The 22,294-nt window shown below is 45.3% G+C and overlaps 1 protein-coding gene across 10 annotated transcripts in view; it reads right to left on the bottom strand.

The window, feature by feature from the left end:
* PAX2 (paired box 2) overlaps positions 1–22,294 on the bottom strand; it is a 144,159-nt gene that overhangs the window by 65,877 nt on the left and 55,988 nt on the right. For all 10 annotated transcript variants that reach the window (XM_081191759.1, XM_081191756.1, XM_081191755.1 and 7 more), the window contains one exon: positions 10,642–10,761. In XM_081191759.1, the coding sequence (XP_081047885.1) occupies positions 10,642–10,761 (120 nt within the window). The remainder of the gene's footprint in view (positions 1–10,641; positions 10,762–22,294) is intronic.

The following is a 22,294-nucleotide window of genomic DNA, read 5'->3' on the forward strand; positions in this document are numbered from 1 at the left end:
CGAAAGTACGTCAAAGTGCAAGTAGATAAATAGGTACCGCTCCGGCGGGAAGGTAAACAGTGTTTCTGTGCGCTGCTCTGGTTTGCCAGAAGCGGCTTAGTCATGCTGCCCACATGACCCGGAAGCTGTTTGTGGACAAACACCGGCTCCCTCAGCCTCTAGAGCGAGATGAGCACTGCAACCCTAGAGTCGGCCATGACTGGATCTAATGATCAGGGGTCCCTTTACCTTTACCTGTCAGCTAAGTAGAAGTGTTTGGATTTGATATCCTGCTTTATCACTACCCGAAGGAGTCTCATAGCAGCTAACATTCTCCTTTCCCTTCCTCCCCCACAACAAACACTCTGTGAGGTGTGTGGGGCTGAGAGACTTCAGAGAAGTGTGACTGGCCCAAGGTCACCCAGCAGCTGCATGTGGAGGAGCAGAGACGTGAACCCGGTTCACCAGATTAAGAGTCCACCGCTCTTAACCACTACACCACACTGGTGTAGTAGGCACCATCTTCTACTTTCCTTTGTATAGCAAAATGTTTTGGGCCAGCCCTCACCTCCTCTGTCTTTTTGTCAGACCAGAAAATTGCTGCTGTGGAAGAGAGTGTGGCTGCCTTGGCTGAAAACTTAATGCACCCCCCCTTTACCCCTCACAGAGCTACAGTCCCCAGCACCCTTAGCAAACTACATTCCCTGGGATCCTCTGAAGGGGATAAATGTGCTTTAAAGGTATCACATGTACACAGCTTGTATCTAGCCCAGCCAAGCAATTCCTTTACCCTCCCTTAGGGCTATAAACAGCTTCTGCCTTATTCAGATTTCTCCTCTAACTCCTCCCCATTTTTCTTGAGTTTCAGGGCTTCAGGAGCCAGCGTTACATAAGAGCATAGGGGAAGGAATGCACTCTTTAGGGATTCATAGGTAAAGGGACCCCTGACCGTTAGGTCCAGTCGCGGACGACTCTGGAGTTGCGGTGCTCATCTCGCTTTACTGGCCGAGGGAGCTGACGTTTGTCCACAGACAGTTATTCCGGGTCATGTGGCCAGCATGACTAAGCCATTTCTGGTGAGCCAGAACAGCGCACGGAAACACCGTTTACCTTTCCGCCAGAGTGGTACCTATTTATCTACTTGCACTTTGACGTGCTTTCAAACTGCTGGGTTGGCAGGAGATGGGTCTGAGCAACGGGAGCTCACCCTGTCGCAGGGATTTGAACCGCCGACCTTCTGATCGGCAAGTCCTAAGCTCTGTGGTTTAGACCACAGCGCCACCCGCGTCCCTTAGGTATTCATACTTGACTGCAATAATAATAATAATAATAATAATAATAATAATAATAATAATAATAATAATAATAATAATAATAATAATTTGTACCCCATCCATCTGACGGGTTGCCCTAGCCACTCTGGGCGGCTTCCAGCAAATATATAAACATAATCAAACATCAAACATTAAAAACTTCCCTATACATGGTTGCTTTCAGATGTCTTCTAAAGGTTCATGCTAGTCACTTTGCCAGAGTTAGATTCAAGGGTCAAGCAGTTGTCGGGTCCCATGTTGTCCATTTGGATCACTTCTTGAGAATATTTCTAGTCTCCTTTTTGGTCCTTATGAACAAGGTGAAGATGCTGCCACCAAAGGAGTTGCCACCCTAGTTTCGAGAACTTTTATTCCAGTTCACCTGGGAGTCAGACTTCTTCCGCCCTTCCTCCTCTGCATCTCTTAACTCCACTCTTACTTCAACAGTTTTGCAAGCAGGCCAAAGTACCCATGGTTGGCGCTTGCACATAAATAGACAGCTGCCTCTTTTACAGATCCTTTTTAGGTCGTGTGCATGGAAGCTATAACTAACACAGTCGGCTCAAATGTCTAAAAGCCAAAGAACATTTGCATAATATGCGTTCTGTGGTCTATATTCTAATGACAGGGAACTCTTCATTTTTCAGCTTGTCATAAACCTGGACGCTAGAAATGCTATCCGGATAATAATAATAATAATAATAATAATAATAATAATTTATTATTTATACCCCTGGCTGGTTTCCCCAGCCACTCTGGGCGGCTTCCAACTGAATATTAAAAACAGTACAGCTTCAAACATTAAAAACTTCCCTAAAGAGGGCTGCCTTCAGATGCCTTTTAAAAGTAAAATAGTTGTTTATTGCTTTGACATCTGCTGGGAGGGCGTTCCACAGGGCAGGTGCCACTACCGAGAAGGCCCTCTGCCTGGTTCCCTGTAACCTTACTTCTCGCAATGAGGGAACCGCCAGAAGGCCCTCGGTGCTGGATGCAATGCAGCCCACGTTACCTTCAGCAGCAACGCAGACGGAAGCACAGAATGAAGAAAACCAAATTCCTTTCTCCTTAGGTGAATAACAAAAACAAAGCAACCTGGATTGAACTATCCACATGGCATGACAAAGGCTAGTTTTGGTTATGCCATCAAAGCATATCATCCACCCACCACTGCAAGCACACTGCCTGAAAAAAATCAACGTCACATGGTGCAGCTATAACCCTGTGACAGCACTGTAGGGCATGAGACAATGGTAATGTGGAAGTATTATAAATAAAAAGAACGAAAGATTAGCCCTGCTGGATCAGACTAAAGGCCCGTCCCAGTTCAGCATCCTCTTTTCACAGTGGCCAAACATGCGTGTGAGGAGCCCACAAGCAATACCAAAGGACAACAGCATTCTGACCACAAAATCCTCAGAATGTCTAGCTCAGACTCAAAACCAGGAGCCAGTAGCAATCAAACAATATGCTCTGCTATATGGGCTCTTGTCAGCACTCTGGCGGAAGCATTCTGCATCAGCTGCAATTTCCAAGCAGTTTTATAATAAATAATAATAATAATAATAATAATAATAATAATAATAATAATAATAATAATTTATACGCTGCCCATCTGGCTGGGTTTCCCCAGCCACTCTGGGTGGCTCCCAACAGAATATTAAAAACACAATAACAAACACTAAAAATTTCCCTAAACAGGGTTGCCTTGAGATGTCTTCTAGAAGTCAGATAGTTGTTTATTTCCCAGACATCTGATGGGAGGGTGTTCCACATGGAGGGCACCACCACCAAGAAGGCCCTCTGCCTGGTTCCCTGTAGCTTCACTTCTCGCACTGAGGGAACTGCCAAAAGGCCCTCGGAGCTGGACCTCAGTCTCTGGGTTGGACGATGAGGGTGGAGACGCTCCTTCAGGTATACAGGGCAGAGGCCATTTAGGGCTTTAAAGGTCAGCACCAACACTTTGAATTGTGCTCAGAAACGTACTGGGAGATCTAGTAGAGTATGCTACAATAGTCTAATCCAGGGCTCACCCACCCCTCCCTTTGTGCTGCGTTTTGCGACACAGGTCTGCATACCTTCCAATATTTCTCTGATGAAAATAGGGGTGTCCTATTCAGCAACTATTATTATTATTATTATTATTATTATTATTATTATTATTATTATTATTATTATTATTATTTCCCACCCATCTGACTGGGTTGCCCCAGCCACTCTGGGCAGCTTCCAGGATATATAAAAACATAAAAAACTGGACATTTTTTAAAAAACTTCCCTATACTGGGCTGCCTTCAGATGTCTTCTAAAGGCTGTATAGTTACTTATCTCCTTGGTTCAGGGGTCACATAACTCCATACCCTTCAACATTTCTTCAGTAAAAATAGGGTCATCCTATTCCATACCCTCCAACATTTATCTGATGAAAATAGGGACATCCTAAGGAAAAGTGGGACATTCCAGGATCAAATCAGAAACTGGAATGGCTTCTGTAAATTCCAGACTGTCCTTGGAAAATAGGGACACTTGTAGGGTTTGTGGTGTGTTGTTAGACATCCCTTCAGGTTTGTTGTTTTATAAAGCAAAGAACAAACCGGATAACTGAGGTGAGCAATAGGAGTATAGCATCTAGATCAAGGGAAGTAATAGTGCCACTGTATTCTGCTCTGGTCAGACCTCACCTGGAGTACTGTGTCCAGTTCTGGGCACCACAGTTCAAGAAGGACACTGACAAACTGGAATGTGTCCAGAGGAGGGCAACCAAAATGGTCAAAGGCCTGGAAAGGATGCCTTATGAGGAACGGCTAAGGGAGCTGGGCATGTTTAGCCTGGAGAAGAGGAGGTTAAGGGGTGATATGATAGCCATGTTCAAATTTATAAAAGGCTGTTACATAGAGGAGGGAGAAAGGTTGTTTTCTGCTGCTCCAGAGAAGCGGACACGGAGCAATGGATCCAAACTACAAGAAAGAAGATTCCACCTAAACATTAGGAAGAACTTCCTGACAGTAAGAGCTGTTCGACAGTGGAATTTGCTGCCAAGGAGTGTGGTGGAGTCTCCTACTTTGGAGGTCTTTAAGCAGAGGCTTGACAACCATATGTCAGGAGTGCTCTGGTGGTGTTTCCTGCTTGGCAGGGGGTTGGACTCGATGGCCCTTGTGGTCTCTTCCAACTCTATGATTCTATCATTCTATGAGTGTTTGTTTGTTTTTCCCCAGGGAAAATCATGTTTTACCACTGAATTGGAACAAATGGTTTTCTATGGTGTACTCCCAGTCTGTGCAAACATTTGAAGGTTGTGTTCTTCCCAAGTACAGTGGTACCTCGAGTTACATACGCTTTAGGTTACAGACTCCGCTAACCCAGAAATAGTGCTTCAGGTTAAGAACTTTGCTTCAGAATAAGAACAGAAATCAGGCTCCGGCGGCGCGGCAGCAGCAGGAGGCCCCATTAGCTAAAGTGGTGCTTCAGGTTAAAAACAGTTTCAGGTTAAGAAGGGACCTCCGGAACGAATTAAGTACTTAACCTGAGGTACCACTGTACTGTTCACTGGAAATATACTTTACTTTATACTTTATTGTCACTTGTACAACCAGCCAGGGTGTGAATCATCCCTGAGAATTTTCCCCACTCTCCTGAGGCAACGTCCTTCCGCGATGTCATCCAGCGGATTCACGGGACAGCCCATAATATCTTGTGCTGTATTCACCACCCTCTGTAGGCACTTCCTATCAGTTGATGTCAAACCAACCTACCACACCGTGATGCAGTATGAAAGGACACTTTCTATTGTGGACCGATAGAAAGAGATCACCAAATGTTGATGGACATCATTCTTTCGCTTACCAAAGGTAGCGGAACCTTCACCCACTTTCGGCAGGGGTCTCGCTTCCCTCAGGAACTTGACACATTGCGTTCCCTTGCTTAATCCTTTCCCCGCTGAATTGCTCAACTTAATCAAGAGTAAGCTTTGCAAACATTTCTTTCCCCCTTCGCTTTGTCTCAATTACATTTGGCTCGGGGCCAGAAATGGAGGGAAAGCTCACACCACTTATTTCTTGATTTGGGAAGGCAGCAATTATGACATTTGAGATACCAGGCCACTCTAGCATCAAGTGGGTTTCCGCAAGCTGATGTCTCTGTCGCTCCTGTGTGGGACCCTAATCTAGAGATCTCTTCAATCTATAAGTTACAGCGTCTCTTGTTCCTACAGTTACATAGACACAGGCAAGCAAGCGCTCTGCCTCAACTTATTTTTGTCCACCCTAAAATGGACAATAAGTGTGATTCCCTATTCCTTATTCATCCGTTGCAGCAAAAACAATTACGAGCGTTGCGGTACCCTCAAGATTGATACATTTACTTGGGGCATCGGTTTTTGTGGGTTGGAGCCAACCTGGACAGATGTGATTGCCTAAATTCAAGGCCAGATCGAGGTAGTTGTGAGTCCTGGTGCTATTCTTAAAATCAGGGGTCCCTTTCCCTAAATAGGTAAAGGTAAAGGGACCCCTGACCATTAGGTCCAGTCGTGACTGACTCTGGGGTTGTGGCGCTCATCTCACTTTATTGGCCGAGGGAGCCGGCGTACAGCTTCCGGGTCATGTGGCCAGCATGACTAAGCCGCTTCTGGCAAACCAGAGCAGCACACGGAAATGCCGTTTACCTTCCCGCCAGAGTGGTACCTATTTATCTACTTGCACTGTGTGCTTTTGAATTGCTAGGTTGGCAGGAGCTGGGACCGAGCAATGGGAGCTCACCCAGTCGCGGGGATTCGAACCGCCAACCTTCTGATCGGCAAGTCCTAGGCTCTGTGGTTTAACCCACAGCGCCACCCGCATCTCTAGTTTCCCTAAATAGGAATGCATAAAATAAGGTGACTTGCGTTATCTTAAAAACTACAAAAAAATTGTGGACTTCTGTTTCACAAACAACAAAATATTATGCAGACCCTGGTAAACAAAAAGAAAATACATTGACCATGTGCATTTTCTCATTTTAACTCTTATTCTTTTTGCTCACCTTGGGTCACTCACCAACTCTGAGCTTAGCCCACCCCGCATGGCTGTTGAGAAGAAGGAGGTATAAAATGACTGCAAGTGAAGACTTTCTGCTTGTATCAGAGGCATCCAATTGGGGCGCCTTTAACCAGAGTGATGCATCTCTGCAGTATAAACAGCCATGCCCCTCTGCCCCCTACAGATTAAAACAGCCCTAAAGCTTCCTCGCCGAAGAATTGATGCTTTTGAATTATGGTGGAGACTGACTGCAAGAAGATCAAACGCATCCATTCTTAAGGAAATCAGCCCTGAGTGCTCACTGGAAGGACAGATCCTGAAGCTGAGGCTCCAATACTTTGGCCACCTCATGAGAAGAGAAGACTCCCTGGAAAAGACCCTGATGTTGGGAAAGATGGAGGGTACAAGGAGAAGGGGACGACAGAGGACAAGATGGTTGGACAGTGTTCTCGAAGCTACCAGCATGAGTCTGACCAAACTGCGGGAGGCAGTGGAAGACAGGAGTGCCTGGCGTGCTCTGGTCCATGGGGTCACGAAGAGTCGGACACGACTAAACGACTAAACAACAACAAAGCTTCATCCAATCTTAATCTGGCCTGGTTACTGCAAGTTTTAGATGCATAAGTCCCATTCAGCTGAGCTTACTTCCAGGCCAGTAGTCACTGGGGCTGTGGAAAGCCAAGTTCTTAAAACGAAAGTGGTGACTCCCCGCTTGTGGAACGCTCTCACCAGGAAGGCTTGCCTGGTTCCTTCATTACATATCTTTAGGTGCCAGGCAAAAACGTTCTCCTCCTCCCAGGCCTTCGGTTAATTAAACACTCCATGACCTATTAATATGGGGGGGGGGGTGTGCAATTGTTTTTGTTTGTTATTATGGTATGCATTTTTGTGTTTTTATATTGCAAACTGCTTTGTAATCTTCGGATGAATGGCGCTGTGGAAATGTAACAAATTTAAAAATGATAAAGCAGTGGGATTTTTTAAAATAAAAAAAATTACAGGTAAAATAGTAAGGAAAAGCATACAGGCTGAATTCATAAAAGCACCGTATGAGGCTAAGTTTAGGATAAGCACAGTAACAACCTTGTGAGCCTATAAGGGGTGTTTTTTGTCTTTTTTTCACACAGGTGTATCTTAACAATTGTTTTTCTTTTCACGTCTTATTTTACCTTGGGCACTTATGATTTTATACTGGGTACAAAAATTGTTTTAATTTTTTTAATCAGTACAGGTCGTACTTTCCCTAATTTTCCCAGCAAAAGCACTGTCCTGCCCAAAGTGCAAAGCCAGCGAGAAAACTATTAGGATGTTGTGATATATTGTTTATTTTATTAATAATAATTTAATTGTGTTTAAGCTTATCAGATTATTCTATATCTGTCTATATTTAAGTAGTCCTTGTTTTGCACCAGTATGTACCTGGGAGTTAGACCCATTAAAAACAAAGAGATTTACTTCTGAGTAGACATGTACATCATTGTTCTGTACATTGACTATACCATGAATTCTTCAGTTCCCGCAGAGCAGGAGATATGCCTAAGTCTCTTAGCAAATTGTATTTCCCATTTGCCGTGTGTGTGTGTGTGTGTGTGTGTGTGTGTGTGTGTGTGTGTTCTTTAACACCTACCCAGCCTAACACCTATTAGGCTGTAGCATTTGCAGAGAATAGCTTCTAAGGAGAACCTAAGCTTAGATTATCCCCCCACAAGAAAGATGTATTGCAGTTCCTAGAAAGAAAAGAAGGGCAAACAATGGAGGTTCCAAGGTCTAGAAAATGAGGGAGAAGCAGGAAAGAAAAGTGTGTTAAAGGAGAGGGGTAAATATGAGCTCTTTAGGACCCCAGGGATTTAGCCTGGCATCTAAGCACAACTCTGACTTCACTCACAGGCTAAAAATACTGAAAAGTGGAAGCAGCGAGAGGCAGGCTCGTTTCACAGAAATCGCTGAGATGATTGCCTGCACATTTTGTGTTACAACTTTCTTTCCAGGAGGGCTAGAAACTTCCAAAAGAAAAGAAAAGAAAAGAAAAGAAAAGAAAAGAAAAGAAAAGAAAAGAAAACTCTGCATCTTGCTGGCAGGCAGTGTGGAGAGTCAATCTGATGTAGTGGGATAAAGGTAAAGGTAAAGGGACCCCTGACCATTAGGTCCAATCGTGACCGACTCTGGGGTTGCGCGCTCATCGCGCTCTATAGGCCGAGGGAGCCGGTGTTTGTCTGCAGACAGCTTCCGGGTCATGCGGCCAGCATGACTAAGCTGCTTCTGGCGAACCAGAGCAGCGCACGGAAACGCCATTTACCTTCCCGCCGGAGTGGTACCTATTTATCTACTTGCACTTTGACGTGTTTTCGAACTGCTAGGTTGGCAGGAGCAGGGACCAGGCAATGGGAGCTCACCCCGTCATGGGGATTCGAACCGCCAAGCTTCTGATCAGCAAGTCTTAGGCTCTGTGGTTTAACCCACAGCGCCACCCGCGTCCCAATGTAGTGGGATACTAGGGTTCAAATTCCCCCTCAGCCAAGAACTGAGTGACCTTGGCTGAGTTGCTGCCTCTCAGCCTAACCTACTTCACAGGGTTGCTTCCTTGGAGAAAAAGGTGGGATATAAACACAATAAGTAAATAAAATAAAAGCATATGTCACCATAATTTTTTTACAATCCTCTATATGTCTCAATGAGTTTGATGTGGTTTGAGGTAAATAAACATTGAAATGTAGCCTGGCAGCATAAGCCTCTGCAGGGTGGCTGGGGCAACCCAGCCAGATGGACAGGGTATAAATATTATTATTATTATTACTTAGAAGTAAGTCCCATTGAAGTTTACTTTCAGGTGTCTTCTATGACCTAGCAACAAGTTCCATTGAATTCTATGGGACTTAGTAGACATACAATTGTGCTATTAATCTCTCAGGAGTCCATGCAGCCCTTCAAAATTGATTAGAACAACAACAACACAACAGTGTTCGTTTATATTGTGCTTTTTGAACGTTCGAAGCACATTGTACGCTCATCCATTTATCTTTACCACCACCACATATTTCCAGTGTTTTTGTTCTGCATTGCAGAAGGGGAACCAACGATTGCTGAGCACTGATCACAAATCACACCCTCAGCCTCACCACCAGCTCCTATGGTAAGAATCCTGCCACCTTCAATTGCTTTGCCCACATCCATTTTTTCTTCTCAGTTTTTTTTTCCAGTTAAAATTTTCATCTGGACGGTATCATTTCACACATGACTATCAAGCTTAAGCCAAGGGTTTTCACTGTGTTTATAAGCACAGAGTTCTCTCCATATCATTGATGCACATGAGTGCGCATATCAGTTCATGCCAACAAACACTGAGCATATACCAGCTGGAAACAAACGGAGACCATCTACATTTTCAGGAAGCGTTATTGGTACCTGGCAACATGGACTGGCATGTGGAGATCAGCGTTTGATGGAATAGTATAGGCAAAAGTCACCATTGCCTAGTGAAAGGCTATGAATTAGTTGTGGTGCTGCGCATAAAAACATACCCTTCCGGAAAGAAATGAAATTATATCTCTACCTTTTTCTGAAAGCTTCCCAAAAATCACATTCGTCAGTGTGCAAAGCCTAAAGGGACCCCTGACCGCTAGGTCCAGTCGCGGGTGACTTAAAGGCAGAGACACCAGAGAAGCTAATCTGTAGAAGATCACATAGATCAAATACATTGCACAACTTAATTCTTTCATTTTGGGCTTGCAAACCATGAGCTAAAGAGATTGGCAAAAAGAGGAGTATATTTTTCCCCGTTTTTCAATTCTGAATGCATGTTTTATTTGTAGGGTGCCAAAAAACAACAGCTGTCTCTCTCTCTCCTTAAAAATAATTCTGACATTCCTAAACCTTCTCTTACCCGGCCCTGAAAGCCAGGTTTTGTTTCTTGTCTTAAATATTTCTAGGGGGTTGGGTATACAAAGTGGATCTTTCCAGAATCACCCTTTTGCTGCCTTTGATTAGGAATTCAGGATAAGCCACCTTGGTGTGAGTCCAAGGCTCCATCTAGAAACCGGGAGGGGAGTTTGTGCCTTGGCTCCGGGAACGAAATCGGCTGGCTTTGCCTCCTAACGAGAATTCAGCTGGTCATGAAAGACTTTCCGGGCCAGACGAGTTGTTGTGGTGGTGGTGGTGATGGGGAACCATCCCTAATCTACGACTAATCCAATATGCAAAGCACCTGCGAATCCTGGTCCAAAACTGGAGCTTAGGGATGGTAAGAGGGAGGGCAAAGAGAATGGGAATGAGAGGGGCAGAGCATAGGGGGGAGAAAGAAAAAGGAAATAAAAAAGGGGGGATGAACCCCTCCCTCCCCCTACCTTCGTCACGTTTCCTCTTCTCTCCATTCGACCGAGGAATCCCCAGAATCCCATTAATGGAGTAGGAGCCCACCGGATCATTGGAAGCACTGGAGACGGGAGGGGAGGCTGTACTGGGAACTGGACAAAATGAAAAGGGAGAGAGGCCCATGAGGAGAGCAGAAGGTAGAAAGCTACAGGAGCACACCCTAGCCTCTCCAAAGGTAGCCCTGCTCACCCCGCTAAGGGAGACCCCACCCCTTCGCAAAAAAAATGCCTTTCAGTAGTCAACATAGCTTGTAAATCCTTTGCAAAACACTTATTTCTGTCACACAACCTATCTCAGGATGTTCAAGGCTGGCTAGAATTCTCCTGGTTACGCCGGAAACCCCAGCTCTACAATCGAATTCGCCTACAGTGGTACCTCGGGTTACAGACGCTTCAGGTTACAGACTCCGCTAACCCAGAAATATTACCTCGAGTTAAGAACTTTGCTTCAGGATGAGAACAGAAATCGCGCAGTGGCAGCAGGAGGCCCCATTAGCTAAAGTGGTGCTTCAGGTTAAGAACAGTTTCAGGTTAAGAACAGACCTCCGGAACGAATTAAGTACTTAACCCGAGGTACCACTGTATGTCTATTTTGGTTTGTGTTTTACAAGACTCCGTTGTGCGTAGGATTTATTTACTTATTTTCAGAATGGAAATGTGTATAATGCATTTTTTAATAATAATAAAAATCAAAGCACTGTACAACACACACACACACACACACACACACACACATATATATATAAAATCTCCTATAAAAAACCAAAATCATAGATCACAGTCTAACTGTAAAAAGAATATATTTTCCCCTCTCTCTCTTTAATTGTCTGCAGAAGCCTAGCAGATTAGAAAAGTTTTCAGGAAATGCATAAAAATTGAAGATGCCTCCTGAATCTCTGTTGGAAGAGCATTCCACAAGACTAGGCATGGTGGGTTGGCGGGTGAAAGAGAGAGAATGAATATTCGTATCCGATAGGGAAGATTAGAATTTTGCAACATGACAGTAACTTTTAAAGGAGTTAAACCTGCAGCTGGAGCTCACACAAGAGAAGATATTGTTTACAACCAGTGCTTGAGTTACAGAAGGTACACTTGAGGGTTGGGCAGCCCTCTTAACTTTTGTGATGGTGCCCTTGGCAACCGTGTCTAACAGGTATAAATGATTTAGTTAAATTTAGGGACTAGGGGACTTGGTTTGTGGATTCCGTTAAAGAACTCTCCAGCTTCCTGACACCCCCTCCCCATAATTAAAGCCCTATTTATGGTCCATTGTCATCCTGCTCACCTTCTAAAGTATATCCTTGCTTATGCTGTTGGATACTAGAACTGTAGCAAACTAGATGCCAGTCTCATGGTCAATAGAGGGCGGGGACTGTCCAAGCCATTAATGAGCATCGTCCTGCATTTGAGGGGATGTCTGAGCTAGAGAACAGTCTTCCTGCATTTGAAGACATCTTCCATTTGCAGGCCTGTCCAGTCTGGGTACCATTTAATGATGGAGAACTATTGGAAGGGAGAGCAGGGTAGCACGAAAGTTGCCCCTTGGCAGTTAGTGCCCGGAGAGCAGAGGAAGCAGGCACCCAGATCACCTGGTCCCAATCTTCCTTACTATTTAAATTATAGCATTCCTTCCAAATTTGCATCAATTAGCGTATGCAAATGTTATGCAAAGTGCCTGTGCCGCCACAAGCTCACCTTTCCCATCCTCAGAGCAGCTTTGCAACTCTTTTAAATCAGATTTCATGTTACAAAAATAAAGCATATTAATGCTTAGGGAAGTTTGAGTTTACTGCAGGGCAATTGTTGGCCCAACCTGTCGTGTCAAAGTTAAAATCATTTTTGAATGACAGTTAAAGAAAGAAGCTCTTCTAAGTTCACCAGTTGTATTTCTTAGCCACTGAAATATTTCACCCAAGCCCTCCTGCTTGCTATATTTTTTAGCAGTAAATGAACACCATACTTTTGAACATAGTTTTCTGTGAACTGGGAAGTTGCTTGTTTAAAACACACACATACCAGTGGCGTGTGGTCAGTGGACTACGGGGACTAGGTTAATCCCCTAAATGTTCCCAGTAAATCAGAGTATTAAAGTATTAAAGCCTGCTGCCTCCTTCCCAAAAACCATGAAGTTTCTGCTCGTCTGGGGGGGGGCACGATGCTCAGATGGGGCCAAGACTCTCCTGCCACTTTCCCAAAGCCCACCCAGCTTTTGAAAAGAGTACGAAGGCTCCAGCATCGCTTTAGAGGCCTGACACCTCCTTCCCAAAGTCCAGGAAGCTTCTGCCTGGCTTAGGGAGGGAGGCACGATACTCACACACAGGACGTTGCAATGTTCCCCCCCCCCCCACAGTCCCCCTCACAAGTGGTGCCTCTGACCCTAACTTTCCCCCTACGAAAAATTTCCCCACACACCACTGAGACATACCCACTGTTTTTCAAGAGTCTATTACACTACATGTAAATATTAGAATCACAGCATGGCTAACAGTGAAAGTCTTCATGGGAATATCCCCTGCATGTGCTCACTCCTTCCAAACAAGCCTGTACCTTGGTTCTAGAACGTAATCCGTTCCAGGAGTCCATTCAACTCCCGAAACCGTCCAAAAACCAAGGCGTGGCTTCTGATTGGCTGCAGGAGCTTCCTGTACTCAAATGGAAGCCGCGCCAGACGTTCGGCTTCCAAAAAACGTTCGCAAACCAGAACTTCTGGGTTTGCAGCGTTTGGGAGCCGATTTGTTCGACAACTAAGCTGTTTGCAAACCAAGATACCACTGTAATTGGTTACTGGAGCTCACTGTTGCTGATAAGTGTCACCCAGTTAAACAACACATTTCCCATATGACTGTACAACTAACCAGCAAAATCCCATTTTCCTTCCAGGGTAAGTATCTGCATCCCAACACAAGTTAAACGAGTCTCATTAGAAGGGGCGGCCTGTCCTGTTTTAGCACCTGAGGTGAAACGGGAATGTAGAGCCCTCTCCCCACATCGCTGTGGCCCACTTTCGCCAGCAACTGAACACTGCAAACCCGTTGCCAAACTCAGCAAATAACCACCTTAGTCTATTCCGCCTGCCTTTCCTCTCTGTGACATCAGGGCACCACGGCCAATCACTGCCAGGCGACTCATCACCATTGCCACCACCACTATAAAATCCCTCGCTGCTGTGGTTTTAAAATTTCCTGCCCCTGGGGAACCCCTCCTTCCTCAGTTTATCAGCCAAGGAAACCCTAAGCTAGCCACAGAATCTCTGCACATTTTAGGGGTTCTGGGACACAGAGTAATCTCGGTCTGCAAGGAGTATCCCAGAAGGGGTACTGTTTAAGCAGATATGCAGACACCACTAAGATCTTAAGCAGGAATTAGAAAGCCATTACTGCAGCACTCCCCAGATCAAGAGAATGTACTGGAACACATTGCTCAGGAACATCTTAATGTGCAACCAACAAAATACACAATATCCTCTTGCTGTGCATTCTGGGACAAGACTGGTGATGGCAGGTTTTGAGCAACTAACCTCCCCTTACTAAATTTCTGATCAAGGAATTCCTGATAAGCTTTCTAATAATTGATTGATAGACTGGCTTTCTGCTTGTTACAGTATTCTATCTATTCTATCTGTTAATAAATTATAATTAAACAAAGTCACAAGTTGCATTTAGGTCACCTGCCACCTTTGCAAAGGCGACCATTTCCCATACCTTAACCATAGAAAATTTAACCATCTAGTAAGCAAAATGACTATTGCCCGAAAGAAAATATAGCTCTAAGGAGCTTTTAGAAATCAATTTGGGGAAAATATGAGCTATTCCCAGTTACATCAACAGAACAGTTCAAAACGACTACAAAATCGTCAGTATCAGGATCCAAATATATAAATTAGGGTTGCAATAATCAACCAATTCATTTGCTAGACTAATTTGTACTATAATTTATATATATCAATCACTATTTTTAACATCAGTATGTACAAAGGCTGCAGGTGGAGAAGTAGCAAGAACCTAACTTCAGAAGAACCAGAAATTCAGCAGTTGCAGGGAACAAGCGTATTCATCCAAGAGGTATAAATCCCAACCTCTTTTGAACAATTAGCTCTTCATCAGGGGCCTGACAGAAAAAGAAATAGGCTACATCTATTACAGTTTCTTAGATGACTAGCTCCAAAATGAGCCACTGACATACGGACTCCCTCCGTGGCAGCTGAGCCTGCAATAGATTTGAGCTAATCCTGATTCTGACAGTCCCCTAGAGAAGAGCTAATTGCTTTTAAAGAAACGTTGGAATCTATACCACTTACTCGGACTAATAAAGGTGTCTCCTTGCACCTGTTGGGTTCCTGCTTGTTTCGCGCTGCCCTTTGGTGTGAGCTAGAGGTGTAGATAGGGACGCGGGTGGCGCTGTGGGTTAAACCACAGAGCCTAGGACTTGCCGATCAGAAGGTCGGCGGTTCGAATCCCCGCGACAGGGTGAGCTCCCGTTGCTCGGTCCCTGCTCCTGCCAACCTAGCAGTTCAAAAGCACATCAAAGTGCAAGTAGATAAATAGGTACCGCTCCGGCAGGAAGGTAAACGGCGTTTCCGTGCGCTGCTCTGGTTCACCAGAAGAGGCTTAGTCATGCTGGTCGCATGACCTGGGAGCTGTATGCTGGCTCCCTCGGCCAGTAAAGCGAGATGAGCGTCGCAACCCCGGAGTCGGCCACGACTGGACCTATTGGTCAGGGGTCCCTTTATCTTTACTTTTAGAGGTGTTTAGCTTATACAGTAGTGCCTCGCAAGACGAAAAGAATCCGTTCTGTGATTCTCTTTGTCTAGCGGTTTTTTTGTCTTGCGAAGCAAGCCCATTGAAGGATTAGCGGAATAGCTCTATTAGTGCTATTAGCGGCTTTTAGCGGATTATCTGCTGATCGGATCAGCTGATAAGCGGCTTAGCGGCTTAGAAAAAGGGGAGAGGGAAAAAACCAGCAGGAACTCGCAAGACATTGTCGTCTTGCGAAGCAAGCCCATAGGAAATTCATTTTGCGAAGCACCTCCAAAACGGAAAACCCTTTCGTCTAGTGGGTTTTCCGTCTTGCGAGGCATTCGTCTTGCGGGGCACCATTGTATAAGCTAAACAAGCTATAGCTTAGGGCTCCACTCTCTTGGGGACCCCTCAAAAATTTAAAGAAAAAAAAATGGATGTACATTTCCAAAATATAAGATAAAAAACAAATAAAATAAAACCTACATACAGCAACAGTGTTTTGTGTTGTGTAGGTTCCTATGTTGTAAGTCATGGGCCCCCGCCTGCTAGCCTGCTCCCTAAAATATCACTGGTTTGCTCATTTCTATATATAGGGTACCATATAGCATATATTCAACACAAAAAACAGCGACGATTTGTCGTTGACAAAGGACAGCAGGACATATAAAGGGCCCCATTAGCTTCAGTAGCTTAGGGCCTCATCAAACATAAATATGGCCCTGCACATGTGCAGAGGTGCCAAGTTGCCCCTGAGATTGAGGGGGCCTGGCGTACAGGCATGTGCATGACATCAGTTGGGTCCCACATGGCGTGCAATGTTACATCATCTAAAGGAGGCCAAGCGCTCTGGAGGAGCCAGCCAATGAGGCGGCGCCACGTTTGGCTCCACACTCGCTCTCCTCCAGCCTCTCAACACTGAGACGGCCCAGCCTATTTCCAACAAATATTATAGAATCATAGAATTGTAGAGTTGGAAGGGACCCTGTGGAAGATCTAGTTCAATCCTAATATGCAGCTGTCCCATACAGGAACCAAAGCTGCAATCTTGGTCAATCTTGGTGGTACCGTGGTACCTCGGGTTACATACGCTTCAGGTTACAGACTCCACTAACCCAGAAATAATGCTTCAGGTTAAGAACTTTGCTTCAGGATGAGAACAGAAATCGTGCTCTGGCAGCACGGCAGCAGCAGGAGGCCCCATTAGCTAAAGTGGTGCTTCAGGTTAAGAACAGTTTCAGGCTAAGTACGGACCTCCGGAACAAATTAAGTACTTAACCCGAGGTACCACTGTATTTAACTCAGAGTAGACTTGCTAAAATGTATAAGTCCGAATCAGATAAGTGCTGGAGATGTAATGAGGTTGAGGGTGCATTTATCATATGTGGTGGACTTGTAAAAGGGTAAAAGAGTATTGGGAAATGATATACAATGAACTGGGGAAAAACGTTTAAAAGTACCGTATTTTTTGCACCATAACACTCAGTTTTTTCCTCCTAAAAAGTAAGGGGAAATGTCTGTGCGTGTTATGGAGGGAATGCCTACGGGTGGCATGCCTACGAATTTTCCTCCTCTAAAAACTATGTGCGTGTTATGGTCAGGTGCGTGTTCTAGAGCGAAAAATACGGTACCTTTTTAAAAAACCACCAGATTCCTTTTTGTTGGGGATAAGTCAGAGGGTATTTCCCAGGTGTCAAAAAGGACTATGTATGCTACTACTGCGGCCCGTGTTTTGTTATCCCCAAAATGGAAAATGAGCAAGGTCCCAACCAAAGAAGAATGGCAACTTAAACTGACGGAATACACGCAACTTGCAGATTTGACATATAGAATAAGAGAGCAAGAAGAATGTACATTTAAAGAAGACAGGAAAATGTTTACTGCGTATATGGGTGAAAATTGTGTTCATTTCAAAACACTGGTAGCATTAAGATAAATTCAAGAGGCAAATAAATTTGGATGGATGTAACAATGGCTTACTGAATGGTTTAGTTCATGTAAATAGGCAGGGATGTATGGTATGCAAAATGAACCACGGAAAGAGAAGAAAGGAAGTAATTGATTTAAGGTTGTTTAATGAGTATTTTGAAATGTAAATTAGAAAATTTAATTAAAAATTGTATATAGTATTATATATATTTTTATAGAAAACTTGCAATCTTGGTATTAGCAATGCACTCTAACCAACTGAGCCATCCAGTGCCAAGCTGTTGAGGGGGCCGGTGACACCTTGTGCCCCCAAGAAGTTGGTGCACCTGAACGCGCCATTTATTTATTTAAAAGAAGTAGTAGTATTTTTACGCAGAACGTCTTTTTCATTCATGCAGGTTAATTTATGAAATTTCATTGCTTAAATAAACAGAATACGCCGAGTCTCTGTGGAGGTGTTGTGAAAAAATCACAGCACAGCAGAGCACATGTGTTCTGACCAAGACTTGAAATGTTGATTTTACTCATGGTTTTAAGCACTCCTTCTTCTTCTTCACTGTTTCCCATGCTTCAGAAACTAAATCTTCCCTACCTTCTTTTTTACAGGCCAAAGAATGGGGAATTCCACCTCAAAACACCTGGTGTGGAAGTAACCTGAGATCTAACAGATTAATGCGCTGGATTAATCAACTGACGCTGATTAATATAAACCTTGATAAACCTGTGAGGCGGGAAAGAAGCGGTGACTTTGGGATGGCAAGGCCACTCAGACGCACCTTTTATCTCCTCTTGCCCCAAATATGGTTCAAACAACAACAACTTCCTCCATAATGCTCACATGGCAATAGATCGCAGCTTGAAATTGCTCCCCTTATCCCCAGCAAACTGGACTGTGGAGAAAGTAGCATTGGCACATGGAAGCGCAGAACAGCCATGTGTGTCCTTGGCAGCTGATGCCAGAAAAGGAGAGCGCGGTGCTATCACCACCTCATGAGCCAGAAGGCTCCTTCAGACAGAAGCTGGGGCCATCACTTGTTTATGAGAAAGGACCTGCTTCAGTCTCATGAGCATGGAGGTGGAGGAGAAAATGGCCGCAGCTTGGAAAATCACCTATAATAGATTAAAGAAGGGAAAAACCAAGAAATGCTGCAGTTTCTGTTGGAATCTAGGTGGGTGGGAAAGGAGCCCTGATAAAAACACCAACCCTCGCATCCTGAGGCCTTGGACAACAAGTAGGGATGGTCATGAAGTATTTATTATTTTATTGACTGACTGGCTGACTGATTGTACTCTGGGCAGCTTCCAACAAAGTATAAAGGAGCACACCAAAACATCAAACATTAAAAGCTTCCCAAAAGAGGGCTGCCTTCAGATGTCTGTGAAAAGTCATAGGATTGTTTATCTCTTTGGCATCTGGTGGGAGGGCATTCCACAGGGCAGGGGCCACTACCGAGAAGGCCCTCTGCCTGGTTCCCTGCAACCTCACTTCTCACAATGAGGGAACCACCAGAAGACCCTCAGAGCTGGACCTCGGTGTCCAGGCTGAACAATGGGAGTGGAGATGCTCCTTCAGCTATACAGGGCCAAGGCCATATAGGGTTTTAAAGCTGGGAAAGGAGACATACTGGAAAGAAGAGCCCTAGTTATACTACGGTGTGAGTGAGAAATGTATCTTTCTCCATGCTGAAGAATTATTGTATGTGAGAGTTGCTCCCCCCTCATTGCCCCTCAAAATCAAGTGTTCCTGTGGAACAAACAAAAATGTCTGCATAGCTATGTCCAAAGTCCGTTTTGGGGGCCTTATCTGGCCCACCGGTCGGTTTAATCTGCCCCTGAGGCAGTTTAGCTCAACAACTTTGGGGTAAAATATATTTTAAAAACTTCACGCCTAAAAATAGGTCAATAACTTTGGTCAGTCCTCACGCCCCTTCACTTCATCAAATCTGGCCCCCTTTGAATAAAGTCTGGACACTAGTTGCAGTGACTATAATTTCATTTGCAAAAATTATCTTCCCACTCTGATTTTAACAACCCTTTGGAGGGCTGCACACAGGGCCAGCCTAATTTATTATGTTGCCAGAAGGATGGGAAAGATGTTGCCTCTCCCAATTCCACATACAAAAACGGGCTGAATGCTGTTAATAGGATACTTACTGTCTACCACATGTAAGGTAGCAGGCCAAATTGGGGAGCCTCAGGAGGGCAGTGAGGCAACAGAGGGCCAGGGGCTCAGGAAGAAAAGCCACCGGTAGCTACTGCTGCCTGTTGTCTGCTGATTGCCTCACCTTGCCTAATGGTAGGGCCAGTCATGGCTGCACATCCCCCCCCCCTTTCTACTGTGGGTGTACACACCACCCCCTTTTGAGTAAATAATGCAACAGAAAGGCTATTTCTACCCTCACCCACCCAACCTGCAGGAATTGGATTGGAGTTAGTGCTACTATATTACGAATAATAAAACTGGAGAGGACTGTTTATTTATCCTTCTGGGAATGCTTGCATAACTCTTTTAATGCATATACAGTCGTACCTTGGACGTCGAACGGAATCCATTGCGGAAGTCTGTTCAACTTCCAAAACGTTTGGAAACCAAAGTGCAGCTTCCAATTGGCTGCAGGGAGCTCCTGCAGCCAATCGGAAGCTGCAGAAGCCCGGCCGGACGTTCGGCTTCCAAAAATAGTTCGTAAACCGGAACAGTCACTTCTGGTTTTTGATCGCCTGGGAGCCAAAATGTTCAAGAACTAAACTGTTTGAAAACCAAGGTATGACTGTACATTAGGTAAAGGTAAAGGGACCCCTGACCATTAGGTCCAGTCGCAGACGACTCTGGGGTTGCAGCGCTCATCTCGCTTTACTGGCCGAGGGAGCCGGCGTTTGTCCACAGACAGCTTCCGGGTCATGTGGCCAGCATGACTAAGCCGCTTCTGGCAAACCAGAGCAGCGCACGGAAACACCATTTACCTTCCCGCCAGAAGGTATCTACTTGCACTTTGACATGCTTTCAAACTGCTAGGTTGGCAGGAGCAGGGACCGAGCAACGGGAGCTCACCCCATCGCTGGGATTTGAACCGCAGACCTTCTGATCAGCAAGTCCTAGGCTCTGTGGTTTAACCCACAGCGCCACCCGCGTCCCTGACTGTACATTACTCAGGCGATAATGTGCCATGCACAGACTTGGGGAACAGTCCAGTGGCCACAGCTGGTTATATCTTTGGAGCAAAAACCTTCAAGGAGGCTGGATTGAGCTGTACCACCCCTCTATGTGCACAGACTCTGGTATCTTTTTTTTCAGCTTCCAGACCGTATACAGGAAGATTTGGCTGCTGGGCACAGAAATAGAATCTGCATGCCCATTTCCTCAAAGGCTGTTCTTTCCCTGCACTGCAGTCTAGCTGCATCCCAGCTTCCAGTGTTTTGGAGAAGTTCTAGGAACATCTAGTCATTGGTGAACAGGACAGCTCCTACATTTGTCCCCTCGCCTCTTTGGCAAACTTACATTATTTGGCAGCTGATCTAATTTAAGTACCTTTCACTTCCATGAGACAAAAGTCGTATCCCTGGGGGAAAGGCTATTCAATTAATTCTAGCCTCTGCTCAGTCTTCTATCGCTCCCTCTGTGTGCACACGCTTATAAAACCTGCGTAAAGCAACACCATTTTTTGAAATGTGTACATGGATATGGGGCACACTGCGTTTTTGATCCTGCAGGAAATGGGCTCTAATTGCTAACTGTGGTTCCAAGGGATTTTTTCACACAGGTACAAGGCAGGTTTCTGAGGCGGCGGCAGCAACTTGCTCCTCCGAAAGGGAAGATTTGTTTGCTGCATAGATGTGCCCCAAGCAATGGGACAGCAAAGCATTCGCACAAACATGAGGAGGGCTTTGGAAGAGCAGCTGCAAGCTGCCACTCAAACATACAACTTCTGTGCCCAAGATCTAAGCCTAGCTAGAGGACAGGCTCAATGCTCCTTGGGCCTTGGGGAGACATTCATGAAAGCTTTGCCTCACTTAACCTTGTCCTTTTGTTTAACTGTGTGCTGCACCTGTGCATAGCTGTCAACCATCCCTTATTTGGCGGGAAACTCCCTAATCCCAGCGCCGTGTCCTGCTGCTGTCCCTTATTGATGATGTCCCTTAAATTCCCCGGGTTTCATGCTCGCCCGGTTCAGGAGGGAAGCAGCGGCTCAGGGTCCTCCGCCACGAGAGAGTGAGAGAGAACGCGTGCACAAGCTGCCGCATCTCCGTCTCTCTCTTTTCCCCCTCAGGGGTGCGTCGTGAGGAGACGGGTGGCAGCAGACGGGCAGGCAGCCCCTCTCTTGCGAGACTTCTGCTGCGCTGCCAGGGGAAGACAGAGGCGGCAGTGGCGGCTGAGGAGGTGGCCTGAGGGAGGAAGAAGAGGAGGGGATGGGGAGGGACGCAGAAGGGCGGCGCTTCAGCGGCTGCCGTGGTGCTGCTACTGCCTCATGCTGGGCTCGTGGGCGAGATTCTCTCCCCCTCCTCTCACGGGCGGGGAAGGGCATGGAACTTCTCGCGCCAGGACAATGGCAGCCCCGACGTGCTGCTTAGCATCCCCTCCAACCAGTGCAGCATCTTAATTTAGTGATTTCCCCCTCTGCATCCCTTCCATAACTCTATTTTTATAAAACATTTGTCCATCCATAGTTCAAATTTTTACTACAAGTTTTCTGTCAATCCTACCAATGTATGTAAATCTTTACAACAGCTTTTCAGCTAAATTATAAACTTTCCCCGTTCTTTATTAAAGAGGTCCTCTTCCTGGTTTCTAATTCTGCCTGTAAACTTTGCCATCTCGACGCTGTTCATCAGTTTTGCCTGCCACTCTTCTTTGGTCGGAGTTGTAGACTCTTAGGATCATCTAGTCCAACCCCCAGCAAAACACAGTCAGTGGCAGCAAAAGGAGCAGGGCTCCATCAGTGCCGGATTTCTGTATAAGCTAAGCA

The sequence above is a fragment of the Podarcis bocagei genome, assembly GCF_964188305.1.
Source record: "Podarcis bocagei genome assembly, chromosome: 4".
Lineage (NCBI taxonomy): Eukaryota > Metazoa > Chordata > Lepidosauria > Squamata > Lacertidae > Podarcis > Podarcis bocagei.